Source organism: Cucurbita moschata, unplaced genomic scaffold, assembly GCF_002738365.1.
Source record: "Cucurbita moschata cultivar Rifu unplaced genomic scaffold, Cmos_1.0 Cmo_Scf00029, whole genome shotgun sequence".
Classification (NCBI taxonomy): Eukaryota; Viridiplantae; Streptophyta; class Magnoliopsida; order Cucurbitales; family Cucurbitaceae; genus Cucurbita; species Cucurbita moschata.
In genome coordinates, this window is record NW_019268545.1 from 1,973,152 (window position 1) to 1,992,303 (window position 19,152).

A 19,152-nucleotide genomic window follows, 5' to 3' on the forward strand; every position below is an offset into this window, starting at 1 on the left:
CCGCAACGACGAAAGTCAAGTTGAGACTAAGTTTGTTTGCCATTATGCTGTATTGTAAAATGGTTTGATGGGATGAGATTAGTTTCACAGTTTTCCATCCCATTATATAATAAGCTCTGGGACATTCAATTACTTTACTAATATTTAATTTTAGAAATACAACATTAAATGTGATGTTAAGAATTTAATACACGAAGGTTATGATCAACAAAATTAATGTACAAGATCACAAAACTGATGCATGTAATAAATTGGGATCATTTTAATCATTTTAATTTATATTCGGGATTTAAATTTCAAAATCTTACTATAACAACTCAAGCTCACCGCTAACAAATATTTTTCCGTTCGACCTGTTACAATAGCTCGAGTCTACCGCTAATAGATAGTGTCTCTTTGACCTGTTACAACAGTCCAAGCTCACTGCTAACAAATATTGTCTGTTTTGATTTGTTACAACATTCCAAGCCCACCGCTAACAAATATTGTCCCCTTTGATCCGTTATGTACCGATGTCAACCTCACAGTTTTAAACCCAGTTTGCTAGAGATAAGTTTATACGACATTATAAAAACTGTTTTGTTCCCTTCTCCAATGGATGTGAGATCTCACGGTTACATTTTTTTTTTTTATACTTTGAAGTTTATTTTTCATTTGATTATTAGTTTGAATATTTTTCGAGTTTTGGTCAATTAATTTAAAATAATTATGATGCGAAAGTTTTTTAAAATTAATTTAATTCTTTTAAACATTTATAGATAATAACAATAAGACCAAACAAAAATCGTAATTAGTAAAAATTCATGGATGAAAATGCAAATCATGTGTAACAACTCTAGTTTTAACATATGATCAGACGTTACTATATACATGTTAGGAGAGTTTGCAAAAGTTTTCGAGTATAAATAAGGAAACCTCGGAGCCTTTATAGAAATATTTTAAATATTTATTTGACAATAAAATTTAAATTAATGTAAAGTAATGTTAGAAAAAAGAATGACTAATTAGAAAAACAAAGTAAGTGACTCTACCGTTACGGATAAAAGAAAATACACACATGCAAGTCTTTCAATGTCTAAAGGGTTGTAAAATCATATTGAGGTTTTAGGCTTATTTAAGACAAGGTCCTACGGGACTGATGAAGAAGGTGAAGACAACAACCATGTGATAACTGCAGTATTTTTATATTTTAAGATGCTTTTACTTCAATTTGTTTTATGTTTTCGGGTAAAGACAAGGTCGTGGCGCAAGAATGAACTGATTATGATCTTTTAATAAATTTCATAGTATTGTATTGTTCAGTTTAATGCATTGTGCTCGTCGTATAGAGTGAAAAGTCAAAATTAAGTTGTAGTCTTGCTGTTCGTTGACTCGACAGATTTTCTTCTCTCCCTCACATAATCCCACACAAAAAGAAAGAGCGTAGAGCTTTGACTCGGCCTATGGGCCTACTAACACAAAATAAGGACTTGAGCATGAAGTGGCTAATCGAGAATGCTCATAACGTCCTTATTTTTTTATTTTAGTTGAAAGATTTTGATTTTCAATTGCAAAGACATTTGCGTGCAAGATACATGACAACTAAGGTATAACTACCTAAGCTCTCCACTAACAGATATTGTCCGCTTTGGCTCGATACGTATCGCCGTCAGTCTAGCGGCTTTAAAATGTGTCTATTAGGAAGAAGTTTATACACCCTTATAAGGAATTTTCGTTTCTCTCTTCAACCGATGTGGGATCTCACAATCCACCCCTAGAAGGCCTAACGTCCTCGCTAATACACTACCCGGTGTTTTGCTTTGAGACCATTTGTAATAGCCCAAAAGCCCAACACTAGCAGATATTGTCTGTTTTGGGCCAACCATTACAAATGGTATCAGAGCCCGTCACAAGATGGTGGGAAGTACTGGTTGGAGTAGAGCTAGATTCTCTTGATAGTAGATGCATTATAAAATCGTGAGGCTGATGACGATCCGTAACGGCCCTATAAAAAGTTCTATAAAACGACACAATTCACACAATCATCTCTCATGTACCTCGATTGCTCGTCCACAATAATTATACTCAACTTCATAAATCATAAATGAAGAGTAATCTAATAGATAATCAAATTCTTATTCATTTGTGTAAAGTATATTTCAACATCGTAGCATGAAGATGAAAATAATGGTATTTATTGAATAGTTGTTGAGAACCACTTCTTAGTTTTGAGTGACATCGCTGATATTGTCATGGTGGAAGCTGAAGTGCGGCGGCGGGCTCTTAGGTACGCAAAAACACAGTCCAAATTTGCACTCACAAACCTTGGGATTAAAGCAATCTTGAACAGTGTTGCACGTAATATGAATATGACTTCCTTGTATTCCCAATGGTTTGCTTGTCACTACTCATAAAACAATGTAACACTCAAATTAATATCAAAATCGATGACTCGAAAAACTTGATCAACCTAACTCAATCCAATCTATATGATTCGTGTTCGGTTATGAACTCATTTAGGTTGGATTCAACTAACTGAACACTTCTATCATTGGATTGATTTATGGGTTCCCCTACCATTAAATTAGACTAGACCAATCTAAATTTATGGTTAATTTTAAATTATAAATTTTTTTAATTTCATAATATTATTATTTTGATTATTTAGTTTCTTGTAAAAATAATTTTTCAAAAACATAGGTCAAATTGAGTTCTGTTGAGTTCGTTCATTGGTTACCCTAAAACTAAATTGGTTTGAACGGGAATACAATCAAATTTATTGTTGATTTTAAGATATACATATTTGCTTACCTTAAATTTCATTTTTGATTATTTATTCTCAACTCTTAAACATAAATTTTAATTATTTAGAAGGTAAATTTTCAAAATATACACGAAATTGAATTGCAAATCCTAATTAAACATTTGAAAATAAATAAACATATATTTTACAAACTAAGGTTTTATTTTTATCAAAATAAAAAAAAAATTGAATAAATAACCGAACTACCTTAACCAACTATCTATCCAAAAAAATTTATGGTTGAGCTGGGTTGGGTTTGATTCATTATTTAACGAGAGTTGTTTATGATGAAAAATTTATAACCCGAACTATTGAGTTCGGTCTAAAAAATATCATAACCCGACCAGAACTGACTCAACCCACGAACACCCATACTTATTTTAATAAATACAAGATACCTGTATCAAACACGACGAAGAACAAGATGATTGCAGCTAGGAAAGCAAACTTGATAGAAATGTTCTTGTCCATGACTTTGAGGGATTTTAGAGCTTTTTGTGTGATGATAATTTGGTTTGTCTTTCAATTTTGTACCCAAAACTCTTATATAATAGAGGAATATTTGCTAAATTAGGTAATATGAAACAAAAATATGGTATGACAACCGAAATGGGAATAACAAATAAACTAATGTACAAATCAGCCCATGAATTAATCTAAATTTTATGGTAATGATACTATATTTTGGATCTGATTTAAATAGAAATACTTTTTACCTCTAAACAAATATTTCAAACGTTTTTAATGGTAGAATGAATATTGAAAAATACTCAGGACGTGACCCCAAAGTGACTCTGTAAAACGAAATTAAAAAAGATGGAAAAATATAAATAAACATTGGATTTTAGCATAAAAGATTTCGTTGTATAGCCTCCATACAAGAAGCCAACAACCGTTTATATGTCCTTTTCATTACTGTAAAAACAAAAAAATTAATGATAGAATGAATATTGAAAAATACTCAAGAAATGACCCCACTATTAAGGTCGAGAAATGCACATATGCAAATATGATTTATAAGTGGATTTGGATGCATTATACTTTTCTACACACTCCACACGCATGCTCAACGCTTGGGTTCTAGATACTCTACTTTATTTTTCTACTGAGGATAAACCTAAACCAGAACTCGAGAGATAGTTGTTCATATAATAATGAGGGATGTATAAATTCTCAAGAAGAGAGGGGCAAAGATGATCCCCTAGATTCCATAAGGGAATTGAAAGTTAGGTATAAGGTAGATCTCACCTAAAACGTTTCATCATAATATAATAATAGCAATCATAATATAAATAATTATAACAATAATTTTTAGATAACTCTCTTTCTTGTCCTTCAAAATTGAGCATTTTCTAAACACTGCTACTATATCACGCCATTCATCTTTTTAAATAGAAACTAACTGCACACCTGAGACAAGAGTGTGTATGAACTATGGAGCTATAGAGTTCGAAATAGATTCGAGTCTCGATTTTTGACTCATGATGTCTTTGTCATGTATATGATTCTTTATGATATGTTGTTATGAATAATTTGTTGCATTAAATAGCTTCATGTGGAACAAGCATTTAGTGTATCTTGTATTCGTATGATATACCGCGACCCGAAACCTTGAGAGGCACACAAACTAAACAAAAATATCGTTTATTTATTATGCGAATCTAATACAGGGTCACATCGATCAGGTTCTTTATGATCATCTTCATTTTAATGATTAGTTGTTGAGAGGCACTTCTTTGATCTCCTTGTTGTCTTCTAAATGAATGTTATTACTCATCTGTTGAGTGTTGGAGTTGAAGTTGAAGGGATGCTTCTTGCCATGACAGAAGCAGATGTTTAATTTACAATCACAAAAAACATTATCCCGACAATCATCTGCAGTCCTACATGAAATACCTTTAAGATAGCTGCCTTTTGTGTCTAATGGTTTGCTTGTACCTGCATGCATAAACAATTTCCAATCAAAGAGGGAAGACCGTAAACATGCTCACGTTACCTAGCCCTTGTATTTAAGAGGGAAGACTCTCCTAACAGACCAACATGTTTTGTTCTCACTAACATATTTGGAAATCACCCGACATAGTGTAAATCACGATTAACTTTGAGTTCCTGTGATTGAGCCATCGAAAAAAAAATTTACACCTTGTTTGTATCTAATAGGAGAGGTGTCACCTAATATCATTTATAAGGCTCTATGCATAGGATTCAAATAAGGATTCATAATCTAAAGTCAATACTTGATGGCACTGACATTCCTATGAGACATGGTCACGTTACTTACTCCTAGTTTCTAAGAGGTGAAGATTATCCCCACATACTGACATGAGTCATTTCAACATGATTTGATCTTAATCATATGCTTCTTAGGAAATTTTGTTGGAGGATAATATCCAAGAGAAGATTGCTTTGCTTGGTGAAAAACACACTTAATTTTAAAGTTCCGTCCATGGAAACACTAAAAAAAAAAAAATATATATTTTTTTTTATTTATAAAATTTATAATGCCTCGTGCTCAAGATTCAGATCAAGATTCGAAATTAAGATTTCAACATCTGATGGCCTCGACATTCCATTGTGACAAGATCACATTACTTACTCCTTGTTTCTAAGAGTGAAAACTATCCCCACAGATCAACACGAGTCATTTCAACATATTTTATCCCCATTCACATGCTTGTTAGGAATTTTTCTAGGAGATCACTCAACATATAATTACTCCATGAAAAACACACGTAAAGTTATATATACAATTCGTAATATCTATATATACAGTTATTTTATCGACATTTCTCTCAATATTAATCATAAAATTGAAATATCGACGTTTGAAATGAAAAACGACCAAAAAGAGAGAAAAGAAACGAAGTTTAAATTTACCGAAAGAAGAGACGAGGAGCAATATCACCGCGACGACGAAAGCCAAGTTGAGACTAAGTTTGTTTGCCATTATGCTGTATTGTAAAATGGTTTGATGGGATGAGATTAGTTTCATAGTTTTCCATCCCATTATATAATAAGCTCGGGGACATTCAATTACTTTACTAATATTTAATTTTAGAAATACAACATTAAATGTGATGTTAAGAATTTAATACAGGAAGGTTACGATCAACAAAATTAATGTATAAGATCACAAAACCGATGCATGTAATAAATTGGGATCATTTTAATTTATATTCGGGATTTAAATTTTAAAATCTTACTATAACAACTCAAGCTTACTGCTAACAAATATTTTTTCCGTTTGACCCGTTACAATAGCTCGAGTCTACCGTTAATAGATAGCGTCTCTTTGACCTGTTACAACAGCCCAAGCTCACCGCTAACAACTGTTTTTATTTGTTACAACAGTCCAAGTCCACCGCTAGCAAATATTGTCCGCTTTGATCTATTATATATCGATGTCAGCCTCACAGCTTTAAAACCTGTTTGCTAGAGATGAGTTTATACTACATTATAAAAAATGTTTTGTTCCCTTCTCCAACCGATGTGAGATCTTACCGTTACATTTTTTTTATACTTCGAAGTTTATTTTTCATTTGATTATTAGTTTGAATATTTTTCAAGTTTTGGTAAATTAATTTAAAACAATTATGATGGGAAAGTTTTTTAAAATTAATTTAATTCTTTTAAACATTTATAGATATTAACATTAAGATAAAAAAAAATCGTAATTAGTAAAAATTCATGGATGAAAATGCAAATCATGTGTAACAACTCTAGTTTTGACATATAATCAGACGTTACTATATACACGTTATGAGAGTTTGCAAAAGTTTTGAAGTATAAATAATGAAACCTCGGAGCCTTTATAGAAATATTTTAAATATTTATTTGACAATAAAATTTAAATTAATATAAAGTATTGTTAGAAAAAAGAATGACTAATTAGAAAAACACAGTAAGTTACTCTACAGTTAGGATAAAAGAAAATACACACATGCAACGTCTTTCAATATCTAAAGGGTTGTAAAATCATGTTCAGGTTTTAGGCTTATTTAAGACAAGGTCGTGGTACGAGACTGATGAAGAAGGTGAAGACAACAACCATGTGATGACTGCAGTATTTTTATGTTTTAAAATGCTTCTACTTCAATTTAGTTTATGTTTTTGGGTATAGACAAGGTCGTGGCACAAGAGTGAACTGATTATTATCTTTTAATAAATTTCATAGTATTGTATTGTTTTGTTTAATGCATTGTTCTCATCGGATAGAGTGAAAAGTCAAAATTAAGTTGTAGTCTTGCTGTTCGTTGACTCGACAGATTTTCTTCTCTCCCTCACATAATCCCACACAAAAAGAAAGAGCGTAGAGCTTTGACTCGGCCTATGGGCCTACTAACACAAAATAAGGACTTGAGCATGAAGTAGCTAATCGAGAATGCTCATAACGTCCTTATTTTTTTATTTTAGTTGAAAGATTTTGATAGCAAAGAGATTTATGTGCAAGATACATGACAACTAAGTTATAACTACCTAAGCCCTCCACTAGCAGATATGTCCGTTTTGACTCGATACGTATCACAGTCAGTCTCACGGTATTAAAATGTATCTATTATTAGGAAGAGGTTTCTACACAATTAGAAGGAATGATTCGTTCCTCTCTCCAACCGATGTGAGATCTCACAATCCACCTTCTTGAGGGCCTAATTTCCTCACTAACGCACCGCCCGGTGTTTGCCTCTAATACCATTTGTAACTACCCAAAAATTCAACGCTAGCAGATATTGTCTGCTTTGGGTCATTACAAATGGTATCAGAGCCAATCATCAGATGGTCCGAGTAGAGCTAAACTCTCTCCATAGTAGATGAGTTATAAAATTGTGAGGCTAACAACGATACAAAACGGCCCTATAAAACGACACAATTCACACAGTCATCTCTCATCTACCTCAATTGCTTGTCCACAATAATTGTACTCGACTTCATAAATCATAAATGAAGAGTAATCTAATAGATAATCATAGTCTTATTCATTTGTGTAAAGCATATTGCAACATCGTAGCATGAAGATGAAAATACTTCTTAGTTTTGAGTGGTATCACTGATGTTCTCACGGTGGAAGCTGAAGGGTGGCGGCGGGCTCCTAGGTGCGCAAAAGCACAGCCCAAATTTACAAGCACAAATGTTAGGATTAAAGCAATCTTGAACAGTGTTGCACGTAATATGAATATGACTTCCTTCTATTCCCAATGGTTTGCTTGTCACTGTACTTCAAAAAAAAGTAATACTCAAATTAATATCAAAATCAATCTAATAACTCGAATAATTCGATCAACCCAACCCAACCCAATCTATACAGTTCGAGTTAAGTTATGAACTTCTTTAGACTAAATTCAAATAAATGAAAACTTTTATCATTGAGTTGGTTTATGGGTTCTCCCAAAATTAGATTGGATTGACGAACCAATCTGGTTCGTCAGTTATGAACTTATTTGGACTAGATTCAAATAACTGAAAACTTTAATCATTGAATTGGTGTATGGGTCCCTCAAAACCAGAGTGATTAAATGGAACCAATTTCAATTTATTGTTAATTTTAAAATATACATTTTTATGTACAATACAATTACATGTACATGTATTTATTTTATTTCATAATATTATTTAGTTTTTTGTAAAAATAATTTTTCATAACATGTATTGAATTGAGTTCTACTCGGTTCGTTCATTGGTAACCCTAAAAGTATATTGGTTTGAATCTGAATACAATCAAACTTACGGTTAATTTTAAGATAAACATATATTACAAATCCGAATTAAACGTTTGAAAATAAATAAACATATATTTTACAAAGTAATGTTTTATTTTTATAAAAACAAATAATAATAAATAAATTACATGAACTACTTAAACCAACTATCTATCCTAAAAAATTTATGGTTGAATTGGGTTGGGTTGGATTCATTATTTAACGAGGGTTGTTTCTGCTGAAAAAGTTATAACCCGAACAATTGAGTTCAGTCTAAAAATATCATAACCCAACCAGACCCGACTCAACCCACAAACACCCAAATTTATTTTAATAACTACAAGATACCTGTATCGAACACAGCGATGAACAAGATGATTGCAGCTAGGAAAGCGAACTTGATAGGAACGTTCTTGTCCATACTTGATAATTTGGTTTGTCTATAATTTTCTATCCAAACTCTTATATAATTGAAAATATTTACTCGGTTTAGCTAAATTAGGTAATATGAAACCAAAATATGGTATGATAATCGTACATGGGAAGGTTTAAAACAAAAAAAATTAATGTATGAATCAACCATTTAATTGGAGTAAATTTTGCAGATTTAAGTATAAAACTGTTACTTTAATTGCAATTTATTTAAATTTGATAAAAAAATATTTCAAACGTTTTGTTTTGAAATTTAATGAATTTAAATGATCATAAAAATGTTCATGGAGATTTTTTTTTTTTTTTTTTTGGTAATTATTCCAAAAAAGACTACCAATTCTACAACAAAACCACTCCCATCGAGATAAAAATCGTGAATATTTTTGGTATTGGAATAGTCATTCCGTCCATTTCATCGAGATAAACAAAACGTATTCTATCATAACTTGTTCCCGACAAGAAAAAAGCGCAGTTCTAATAAATCCATGAGAGTTTATTTGTAAAATAGCTCCACTGAGTCCCGTGTGGCTTATAAAACAAATTCCTATAATTATGAACTCATGAGAGATGGAGGAATAAGGTATTCTTGACTATTTTTGATCGATTCTTTGCTATTTGACGTGATTTACTAGAATTCTTATAAAATTAAAAAATTATTATATTTAATTTCTAAACCAAACCTAAATCTATCAATTTTGTATCGATAAATCTGAAATAGGGTGGGAGAGATGACGAGGGAGGATTTGTGCGAGCGTGGATTGATGGAGGTAACATTTTTTTACGTGTTACAAAATGTCTCAGCACTAATATATATCTGCGAGCTATTAGACATTTTTTTAATACTTCGTTAAAGAGGGTAAGAAAAAACGTCAATTGAGTTTTTTTTTTTTTTTTCTTTTCAAAATTCAACTATTCTTAAATTAATAAAATTGATTCTAATTCTATTTTTCAATTGGACGAGTGAATAATAATAGGTTATTATGATTTCAAGAAAGTTGCTATGATGAAATCGGTAGACATGCTGCTCTTAGGAAGCAGTGCTAGAGCATCTCGGTTTGAGTCCGAGTAGTCGCATGTCATTTTATATTATAAAACAAGTTCTATAATATAATTATTCACGTACCCGAAATTAATTCAAATAATTTAAAAAATGAAATTTGTTTAATTAATTGGATTGTTGTTGATTTTAAATACAAATATAGGATTGATTTAGGACTATATTAGCTTAACTTACGAAAAGAAACAAATATTAGTAATGTTATGATGAGGGAAACCCTAATTATTATAAAATTTCCTTTTATATTTTCATAGGCCATAAATATTATACTAAATTATTCAAATATTTATGTACAATTAACTTTAGCCAACCGTATATTGTCTGTTTTTGTCTGTTATATATCGTCGTCGTCACACAATTTTAAAATAGTCTACTAGGGAGATGTTTCACACGCTTTAATGAATGCTCTAACTAACGTGGGATCCACAATCCACCCGTCCATACTCTTGTAAGGAATGCTCCAAAAGTGGAATCTCACAATTCACCCTCTTAAGGGCCAGTCAACCGAGATAGGATCTCATAATCCACCCCCTTGGGAGAATGTCGAGGTGGGATCTCACAAACCACCCCCTTGAGGTAATGTGGAGGTGGGATCTCATAATCCACCCCCTTGAGGGCCCAGTCAATCGAGGTGGGATCTCATAATCTACCCCTTGCGGGCCTAGTCTCCACTTTTATGGAATGCTCTAACCAAGATCTCACAATCCACACCCTTTGGAATGCTCTAACCAGGATCTCACAATCTACTCCCTTGGGGCCAGTCAACCGAGGTGGGATCTCATAATCTACCCTTGGGGGCCTAGTCCACACCCTTATGGAATGCTCCACCCAGGATCTCACAATCCACACCCTTATGGAATGCTCCAACCAAGATCTCACAATCCACACCCTTATGGAATGCTCTAACCAGGATCTCACAATCCACCCCCTTGGGGGCCCAATCAACCCGAGGTAGGATCTCAAAATCTACCCCTTTGGGGGCCTAGTCCACACCCTTATGGAATGCTCCAACCAGGATCTCACAATCCACACACTTATGGAATGTCCTAACCAAGATTTCACAATCCACCCACTTGGGGGCCCAATTAATTGAGGTGGGATCTCACAATCCACTCCCTTAGGGGCATAATCAGCCAAGGTGAGATCTTACAATCCACCCATTGGGGCCAGTCACACCCTTATGAAATGCTCCAATCGCGACCTCACAATCCACCCCCTTGGGGGAATGTCAAGGTGGGATCTCACAATCCACCCCTTGGGGGCACGTTCAAACTCTTATGGAATGCTCCAACCGCAAGGATCTCACAATCCACCCCTTGCAGGGAATGCCAAGGTGGGATCTCACAATCCACCCTTTTGAAGGCCCAGCGTCCTCTCGCTGACACACCTCTCGATGTCTGGCTCTAATATTGTCTGTTTTGGATGATGTCTGGCTCTGATATTGTTTGTTTTGGCCCGTTAAGTATTTTCGTTAGCCTCACAATTTTTAAACGTGTATGCTCAGTGAGAGGTTTCCACACCACAATGTGGAATCTCACTTATTAATTACAAAAAAAATTAAATGGAAAAGCATTAAAAAAATATGACAAATTAAGGAGAAAATATGAGAAATGAAATACATCTAGATATCCAACCATAAAAACATTCAAAAAATTAAACCTTTTGAATGGATAATGAACTACAACTTCTTGTCTATATAATGAACTAAGACCACAATGGTTTATCATTGGCAAAAAGGAGATTTGAGTGTCTAAAATGAAGCCTTTTACCCACTTGGGTTTGATCTTATTGTTCGTTCTTATTAACACATGTTTGGCAGAATCCAAAGAACAAGGTGTCGAACCCAAGAGACAAGGTGTCGGGTCCAAATGGGAAGTGGTCATTTACAATTATCAGACGAACTCGTCTCTATGGGTTCATTGCAAATCAAAAGACGATGATTTAAACGAGCATAAGCTCGAAATGAAGGGCAAATATTCTTGGAATTTCAAAGAAAACTTTTGGCAAACGACGTTGTTTTGGTGCAATTTTAGTAGTTGGAACGGGCGTGCTTCATTTGAGGTTTTTTGGCCCGAGAAAGGAGAATGGCTTTCTGCAAGATGTGCTTACTACAGCTGCAGATGGGTAGCTACTAATGATGGTTTTTTCTTGGTAAATATTCCTGATAGGAAGTTAGAACTTTTACACCATTGGAAACCTCTTTAACTAAAACCCTAAACCCTTGTTTCGTTCGATGCTATTGGTTTTCTCTCGGGACCAAAGATGTATGGTTCGTCTAATAAAATTGGGAGGGTTGTTTCGATTTTCATTAATAATCATATGATGTCGACTCAACTCAAGTATATCGAATAAAATATTTCAAATAAATAAGACTCAGGTGCAATTGTTAAATCTACTCGGTCTAAATGTATGCGTACCTAATGCTATGGAGGGTCCTACCCCATCTCGGCTTTATTATACACGATACTACGATCGTAGTAGTGTGAGTGTTTCTTGTCACACGACTATGTTTATTAATCTTTTCGAACCGTATATGTAATGGCTCAGGCCCACCGCTAGCAGATATTATCCTATTTAGGTTTTTCCTTTCGGGCTTCCCCTCCCCTCAAGGTTTTTAAAATGCGTCTGCTAGGGAGAAGTTTCCACATATTCTTGAATAACTCTTCGTGTCCTTATATATCGGTCTCACTAAAAACTTTAAGTCATTTCAAAGCAGCTTGTACCTTGAAATAGCGTACGTTTCTCTTAGGAGTAATTTGGTTATCTTACCTTAAAATCTTGGTTTGGCTCCTTTATATGCTAGAAGACTTTGAAAACTTTCCTAACTTCTATAATTGAAAATAGGCCCTAATAAATTCTTAGGTTACTTGGAGTTCATTTAGTTCATAAATCAATGTTTAAGCATGTAAAGGCATTTTGGTCCGTTTACATTTTATTATTGATTATTGAACAGATGGTACTTTACTATAGGGGTATTTTAGTCATTTTCCATCCTAAACTTGATTCAAGCCCGAAACAAGATCAAGTGATTTTCAAACTTAACAGTTTCATGATATTTAGATGTCATTTGGGTCCAGGTAAGTTACCTTCACATTATAGTCATTTTATACTGTTACTTGGCTAAGCTACTTAACCTTGTCTAATCACAATCAAATTTCATATATAATTTTAAAATGACATAATATGCTTAGCATTAAAATTTCATGAGCACGGGAGATTTAAGGAAGACACATACCAATTTCATACCATTTTATGGTTTGTAGCTCAAGTTATAACCTTCCAAAGTTCGTCGAAAAATTTGTCTTCGTCGAAATCCAAACCATAAAACTTTTTGTTCGGCAGTCAATTCTAAAGTTTTTTAGGACCCAATTTCTTCCAAAAACTTGTTGGAAATCCCATATGGAACTAGGAAGGAAAATGATTAACCATAACCCTCGAATTTAGAAAAAACTCGAGGAAGAAACGTTCTTTATAAGAGTATAGAAACATCTCCCTAGCATATGCATTTTAAAAAACGTGAAGCGAACGGAGATACGTAACGGGCCAAAGCGGACAATATCTGTTACCAATTGCCTTAGGTTGTGTTGGTAAAACTTGTAGAGTCACAGACTACTCACGACAAAAAGAAACTCACTCACTAATAATCTTCAGAAATCGTTTCTGAGTGGAAGTTCAGACAGAGTTGCAACCATAGAGCGTACTAAAAATTCCAAAAGATTAAACAACTTGTACCAACCTCACTCTAAAACCAGATTGTTGAACACAACTCTTTATTAACATCAATTGGGAAGAGATTACAAGACACCATGTAAAATACTACTACACTTTGCTAGCTTGTGATTTCTTGGGATGAAAATCTTGGTAGGGTGAAGAGGTATACAGTACATGCTACACAATTTATTCCTAAAATATCTAATGTACTTAAACACTTATGGATTGTCAATAATTATTTTGAGTATAAAGAAGTTAATTATTTTCCAAACCACTCTCAAATGGCCCCTAGACTTTCCATACAATGTTCGAGATAAAGAAAGTGCCTAAGCTTAATGAAGCCATGTTACTCTTGGAAGGTTGTCATTATGAACGAGCAATCAACTTCGACTCTCAAGACCCATTGTAAGTTTGGTGATGATGATTTGAATCTGCATATTCTCAAGGTTGGAGACACCTACGATTGGAAATTCAATGAGAATCTTTGGCATACCACTCGATTTTGGTGCAGTTTTGCTAGCCAAAATGGTCACTTAACCTTTGATGTGTTTTGGCCTGAGCGCTCCAACACTTGGCTTGCCGACAAATGTGTCTTAGGTGAAAGCACTTGGATTGCTAGAGATGATGGGTTTTACATTAAGAATGTCCATAAATGGTCTGGCTAAGTTTAAAGACCTATCAAACTAATAATATCGTCAAACAGTTACCAAATCCTTTCTCTACATCTATACTCATGTTTGTATACATGACCTATATGAATAGGATTCAAATAAATGTCTATTAATGACAATTTATGATCGTATTCAATAAATCTTATGAACAACCATGTTATTTAAAGTTAATTTAAATATAACCCAACTGATCAAGACATTATGGTATCAGTAAAAATTAATGGTTTGAATTCACATTTCATGTATAATTGAACTCAATGTAATATATTGATGCAATTACATCAAATGGTTCAGTTAAACTATATGTTTTTTCGTGTGAATTTCGTCTTCTAACCTCAAAAAAAACCATGCATGTCAATTATTGTTGAGCTATGTTCATTTTGACAACACAAATAAAATAGGAAGCATTTGAATGAAATCAAAAGCAAATTAAAAAAAAGTTTATGCTCATAAATGGATAATATTATGCATATTTAGAGGAAATCGGGTCGTTAATTTTAGATGAAAACCGTTAATATTTTGTTTTAAAATACTCTACGGATCATTACCGTTAGTAACACGTTTCAAAAATACTCATAAACTTTCAAAAGTAACATCAAAAAGTTTTGCGATAATTTATGAAGTGTCGATTGACGATTTTTGTCTATATATTGTTAGTAAGAATATTTTTGAACTTTTTTTAAAAAGGTAAATAGTGTCAATGCTACTCAAGGATATTTTCTAGACACAGTATCGATAGTAAGGGTATTTTTAAACTTTTTGAAAAAGTCGAGTTATTAATGAATATTTTTAAAGTTAGAGGGTATTATTGAAATTTTGAAAGTTTAGGGTAGGGTAATAACCTCAGCAATGACCCATTTTCATACTACGCTAGATAAAAGCCCAAATAAGCCCATAACGAGCCCAAGTTAAGGCTGTTTGGTGAAGGCCCAAGCCCATACTGAGTTTCAGATGTGAAGGCCCAAGCCCATACTGACAGTTTCAGATGTTGGCTCAAGCCCATACCAAATGCAGGCCTAAATGAGTCCAATTACAAGCCCAATTAATGAGAGAAATTTAGATAAAGGCTAGATAAAGCTCAAATAAGCCCACCACGAGCCCAATTTCAAGGCTGTTTGGTGGAGGCCCAAGCCCACACTAACAGTTTCAGATATTGGCCCAAGCCCATACCAAAGGCAGGCCTAAATGAGTCCAATTACAAGCCCAATTAACGAGAGAAATTTAGGTAAAGGCTAGAGCCCATATCAAAACACAGTGATTCTTTTCTTGTTCAATGGGTCACCGGGACTGAATATTAGCTTCAATCGGGAGCCATTTCTCGGAATCTCTCTTTTTTCTCACTTCGGATTGCAAAAAATGGGTCAGGGAACTCCAGGAGGTCTGAATCGGCAATCCCCCGGCGACCGGAAGTCGGACGCCGATAAGAAGAAAGACAAGAAGTATGAACCGGCGGCGCCGCCGACTCGAGTTGGCCGGAAACAGAGGAAGCAGAAAGGTCCGGAGGCGGCGGCTCGGCTTCCGACGGTGACGCCTCACACGAAGTGCAGGCTGAGGCTTCTGAAGCTTGAGCGTGTGAAGGATTACCTGTTAATGGAGGAGGAATTTGTCACTAATCAGGAGCGCCTTAAGCCGCAGGAGGAGAAGGCGGAGGAGGATCGCTCTAAGGTCGATGATCTGAGAGGATCTCCCATGAGTGTTGGGAATTTGGAGGAGTTGATTGATGAGAATCATGCGATCGTTTCCTCTTCTGTTGGACCGGAGTATTACGTTGGTATTATGTCTTTTGTTGATAAAGATCAGCTTGAGCCTGGGTGTGCAATTTTGATGCATAATAAGGTATAAGGCTTTTGGTTTCTATTTGAAGATTTTGTTGAATTCTCTCTTGTTAAGTTCTTCTCGGCGTTTGATTTTGTGTTGGAAGTTGATTTCATTTCCTTTTGGTGTATAGATTGTATGATTCTGTTAGTAAAAGACTTGGGTAGTTCATGTTGCAATTTAGAGGCTTTCTTCTAATGTGGATGAGGCCGTAATGTGGTAGGCATTGAATTTCTTAGATTTGTTATTGAAGAAGAAGAAAGTGGGAATGGCTACAAACGTAGATGGTTAAGTCTAGTAATCTGGATTCAGTTCATATAATGCTTCATTACATCATTCTGTGATTTATATATGACCACTTAGCCAATTGTTGTGGAATTTAAAATGCTGGGTTTTGTTTGAGGTACTTCGACTGGAATTTAATCTCTTGGATGAACTGTAAAGCTTATCTTTGAACTTTGAGGTGTTGTAGTTGGATATATGTGATGAAACTACATAGATAGTTGGCGTGTTATATGGCATTATGCACGTCTTTTTGTTTGTTTCTTTCGAGTATGATCAAGGCATTGGTTGATCATTTTGCCTACCGTCAACGGTTTGTTTTCTAGGTACTTTCCGTGGTTGGACTTCTCCAAGATGAGGTTGATCCAATGGTGTCTGTGATGAAAGTTGAGAAGGCCCCTTTAGAGTCATATGCTGATATTGGTGGGTTGGATGCTCAAATACAAGAGATTAAAGAAGCTGTTGAGTTGCCACTGACCCATCCTGAGTTATATGAGGACATAGGTATTAGGCCACCTAAAGGTGTGATTCTGTACGGGGAGCCAGGAACAGGCAAGACTTTGCTTGCAAAGGTGAATGTTTATTCTTTTTCCCCCCTTCAAAACTTTGATGTCCACTCGTTCAGTAGATTTATAACCTGTTCTGTTTGAAGTTGAAGTCTCATTTATGTAAACTTTAATCATTTAGTGTAACAACTAAGCCCATTGCTAGCAGATATTGTCATCTCTGGGCTTTCCCTTTTGGGATTTCTCTCAAGGTTTTTAAATCGTATCTACTAGGGAGAGATTTTCACACCCTTATGAGGAATGTTTCGTTCTCCTCTCCAACTGATGTGGGATCTTACAATCCACCTCCCTTGAGGGCCCAGTGTCCTCGCTAGCACACCGCTCGGTATCTGGCTCTGATATCATTTGTAACAGCTTAAGCCCACCACTAGCAGATATTGTCCTCTTTGGGCTTTCTCTTTTGCGCTTCTCCTTAAGATTTTTAAAACACGTCTGCTAGGGAGTGGTTTCCACGCCCTTATAAGAAATGTTTCGTTCTCCTCTCCAACCGAGGTGGGATCTCACATTTAGACTAGCCTTTTAGATTCTCTTCAAACTACAAAATCAATTTTTAAATTGGATGCTATCAGTTAAATTCATGCTATCTGTCCATAATTGACAATTCTTTGTCAGAACTACTATGCATAGGTGCAAATTTTCTTGGACTTTGTAAACCACATTTTCCCTCTTGTAGGCAGTGGCGAACTCAACTTCAGCCACTTTCTTGCGTGTGGTTGGGAGTGAACTGATACAGAAATACTTGGGAGATGGTCCAAAGTTAGTGAGGGAACTCTTCAGGGTTGCTGATGATCTCTCACCTTCCATTGTTTTTATTGATGAGATCGATGCTGTCGGCACAAAAAGGTCAGTTGTTTTACACTCATTTTATAAAAGAAGATTGTGTTGTCCTGATTCATACTCTGTGCAGGTATGATGCTCACTCTGGAGGTGAACGTGAGATCCAACGGACAATGTTGGAATTACTCAACCAATTGGATGGTTTTGATTCTAGAGGAGATGTTAAAGTGATACTTGCTACAAACAGAATCGAAAGTCTCGACCCAGCTTTGCTTCGACCAGGCCGAATAGATAGGAAGATTGAGTTTCCCTTGCCTGACATAAAAACCAGGAGGCGTATTTTTCAGGTCTAGTTTTCAATTCAAAGCCATGTTAATAGTTCGGGTTGATTAGATATTTAAAGGCCTTTCTTCTTTGTCTAACAACTTGAGAACTCTGATTTGCAGATACACACATCAAGGATGACATTGGCAGATGATGTCAACTTAGAGGAATTTGTTATGACAAAAGATGAATTCTCTGGTGCTGATATAAAGGCCATATGTACTGAAGCTGGGCTGCTTGCTTTGAGAGAACGGCGTATGAAGGTAAGAGCTCTCCAAGTTTCTAAATGAATTATGATACAAGAAAACTTTTCCCCTTCAATGATCTAGTAACGACCAACCCTTAAATGAATTATGAACAACGTATGAAGTTTTCGGACTATCATATGTCATGACCACAAAATGGGGGGATCGAATAGTAAAGGGTCAGTTGTAGTAAGCTTTAAAAAAACGCAAGATCTTTAGACGTCGGTGATTAAGCTTCAAGTTTTTGAACTATCATCATATGTCACGACCGACAGAACGGGGATCGAACAGTCTATCCCGAGTCCGTTTTGTGTATTGTTACTCTTGGAGTTGAATGGCTGTTGCTTAAGTTGTTCTTTGGTTTGTGTTTTGCATCAGGTAACACATGCGGACTTCAAGAAGGCAAAGGAGAAGGTTATGTACAAGAAGAAAGAAGGCGTGCCAGAAGGCTTATATATGTGATGAAGATTATGGTTAGTGTGTGCTTGAAACAACTATTCGAGATATGTCTTCTTTCTTCACATTTTGGAGTTGGTAATTCTCTGTGTTCTCTAGTTTTAATCAATATATGTGTGCTTTTTTAGTAGCCTTTGTTGGATATGTACTTTCCTTTGTTCTCCAAACTCACCTTACAAGCGTTTTGAACTTGAAAGTCTCAATTTTGAAGATGATCATTAATTTCGTTCATGGTTGAAATGGGCATCCTCTGAGCCGATCACTTATGGTTAGAAATGTTCAGGAAAATTCTTTCCATAATATAATATATGACGGGGTGGGACGAGGTAGGGGATTGAACA

General features: G+C 34.9%; 1 protein-coding gene across 1 annotated transcript; it reads left to right on the top strand.

Moving 5' to 3' along the window:
* The first annotated feature begins 15,653 nt into the window (after window positions 1–15,653).
* LOC111463935 (26S proteasome regulatory subunit 4 homolog B-like) lies at window positions 15,654–19,034 on the top strand. Its single transcript, XM_023107914.1, has 6 exons — window positions 15,654–16,182; window positions 16,770–17,015; window positions 17,683–17,852; window positions 17,917–18,133; window positions 18,233–18,373; window positions 18,734–19,034. The coding sequence occupies exons 1-6, from the start codon at window positions 15,703–15,705 to the stop codon at window positions 18,815–18,817; spliced, it is 1,338 nt and encodes a 445-aa protein (XP_022963682.1). The 5' UTR covers window positions 15,654–15,702; the 3' UTR covers window positions 18,818–19,034.
* The last annotated feature ends 118 nt before the right edge of the window (window positions 19,035–19,152 follow it).

Excerpts from the sequence above, each read along its gene's own strand:
- LOC111463935 (XM_023107914.1), top strand. The coding sequence starts at position 15,703 with ATGGGTCAGGGAACTCCAGGAGGTCTGAATCGGCAATCCCCCGGCGAC. Across the intron at positions 17,853-17,916 it reads GATGCTGTCGGCACAAAAAG|GTATGATGCTCACTCTGGAG; the intron begins GTCAGTTGTTTT and ends TACTCTGTGCAG. Across the intron at positions 18,374-18,733 it reads TGAGAGAACGGCGTATGAAG|GTAACACATGCGGACTTCAA; the intron begins GTAAGAGCTCTC and ends GTTTTGCATCAG.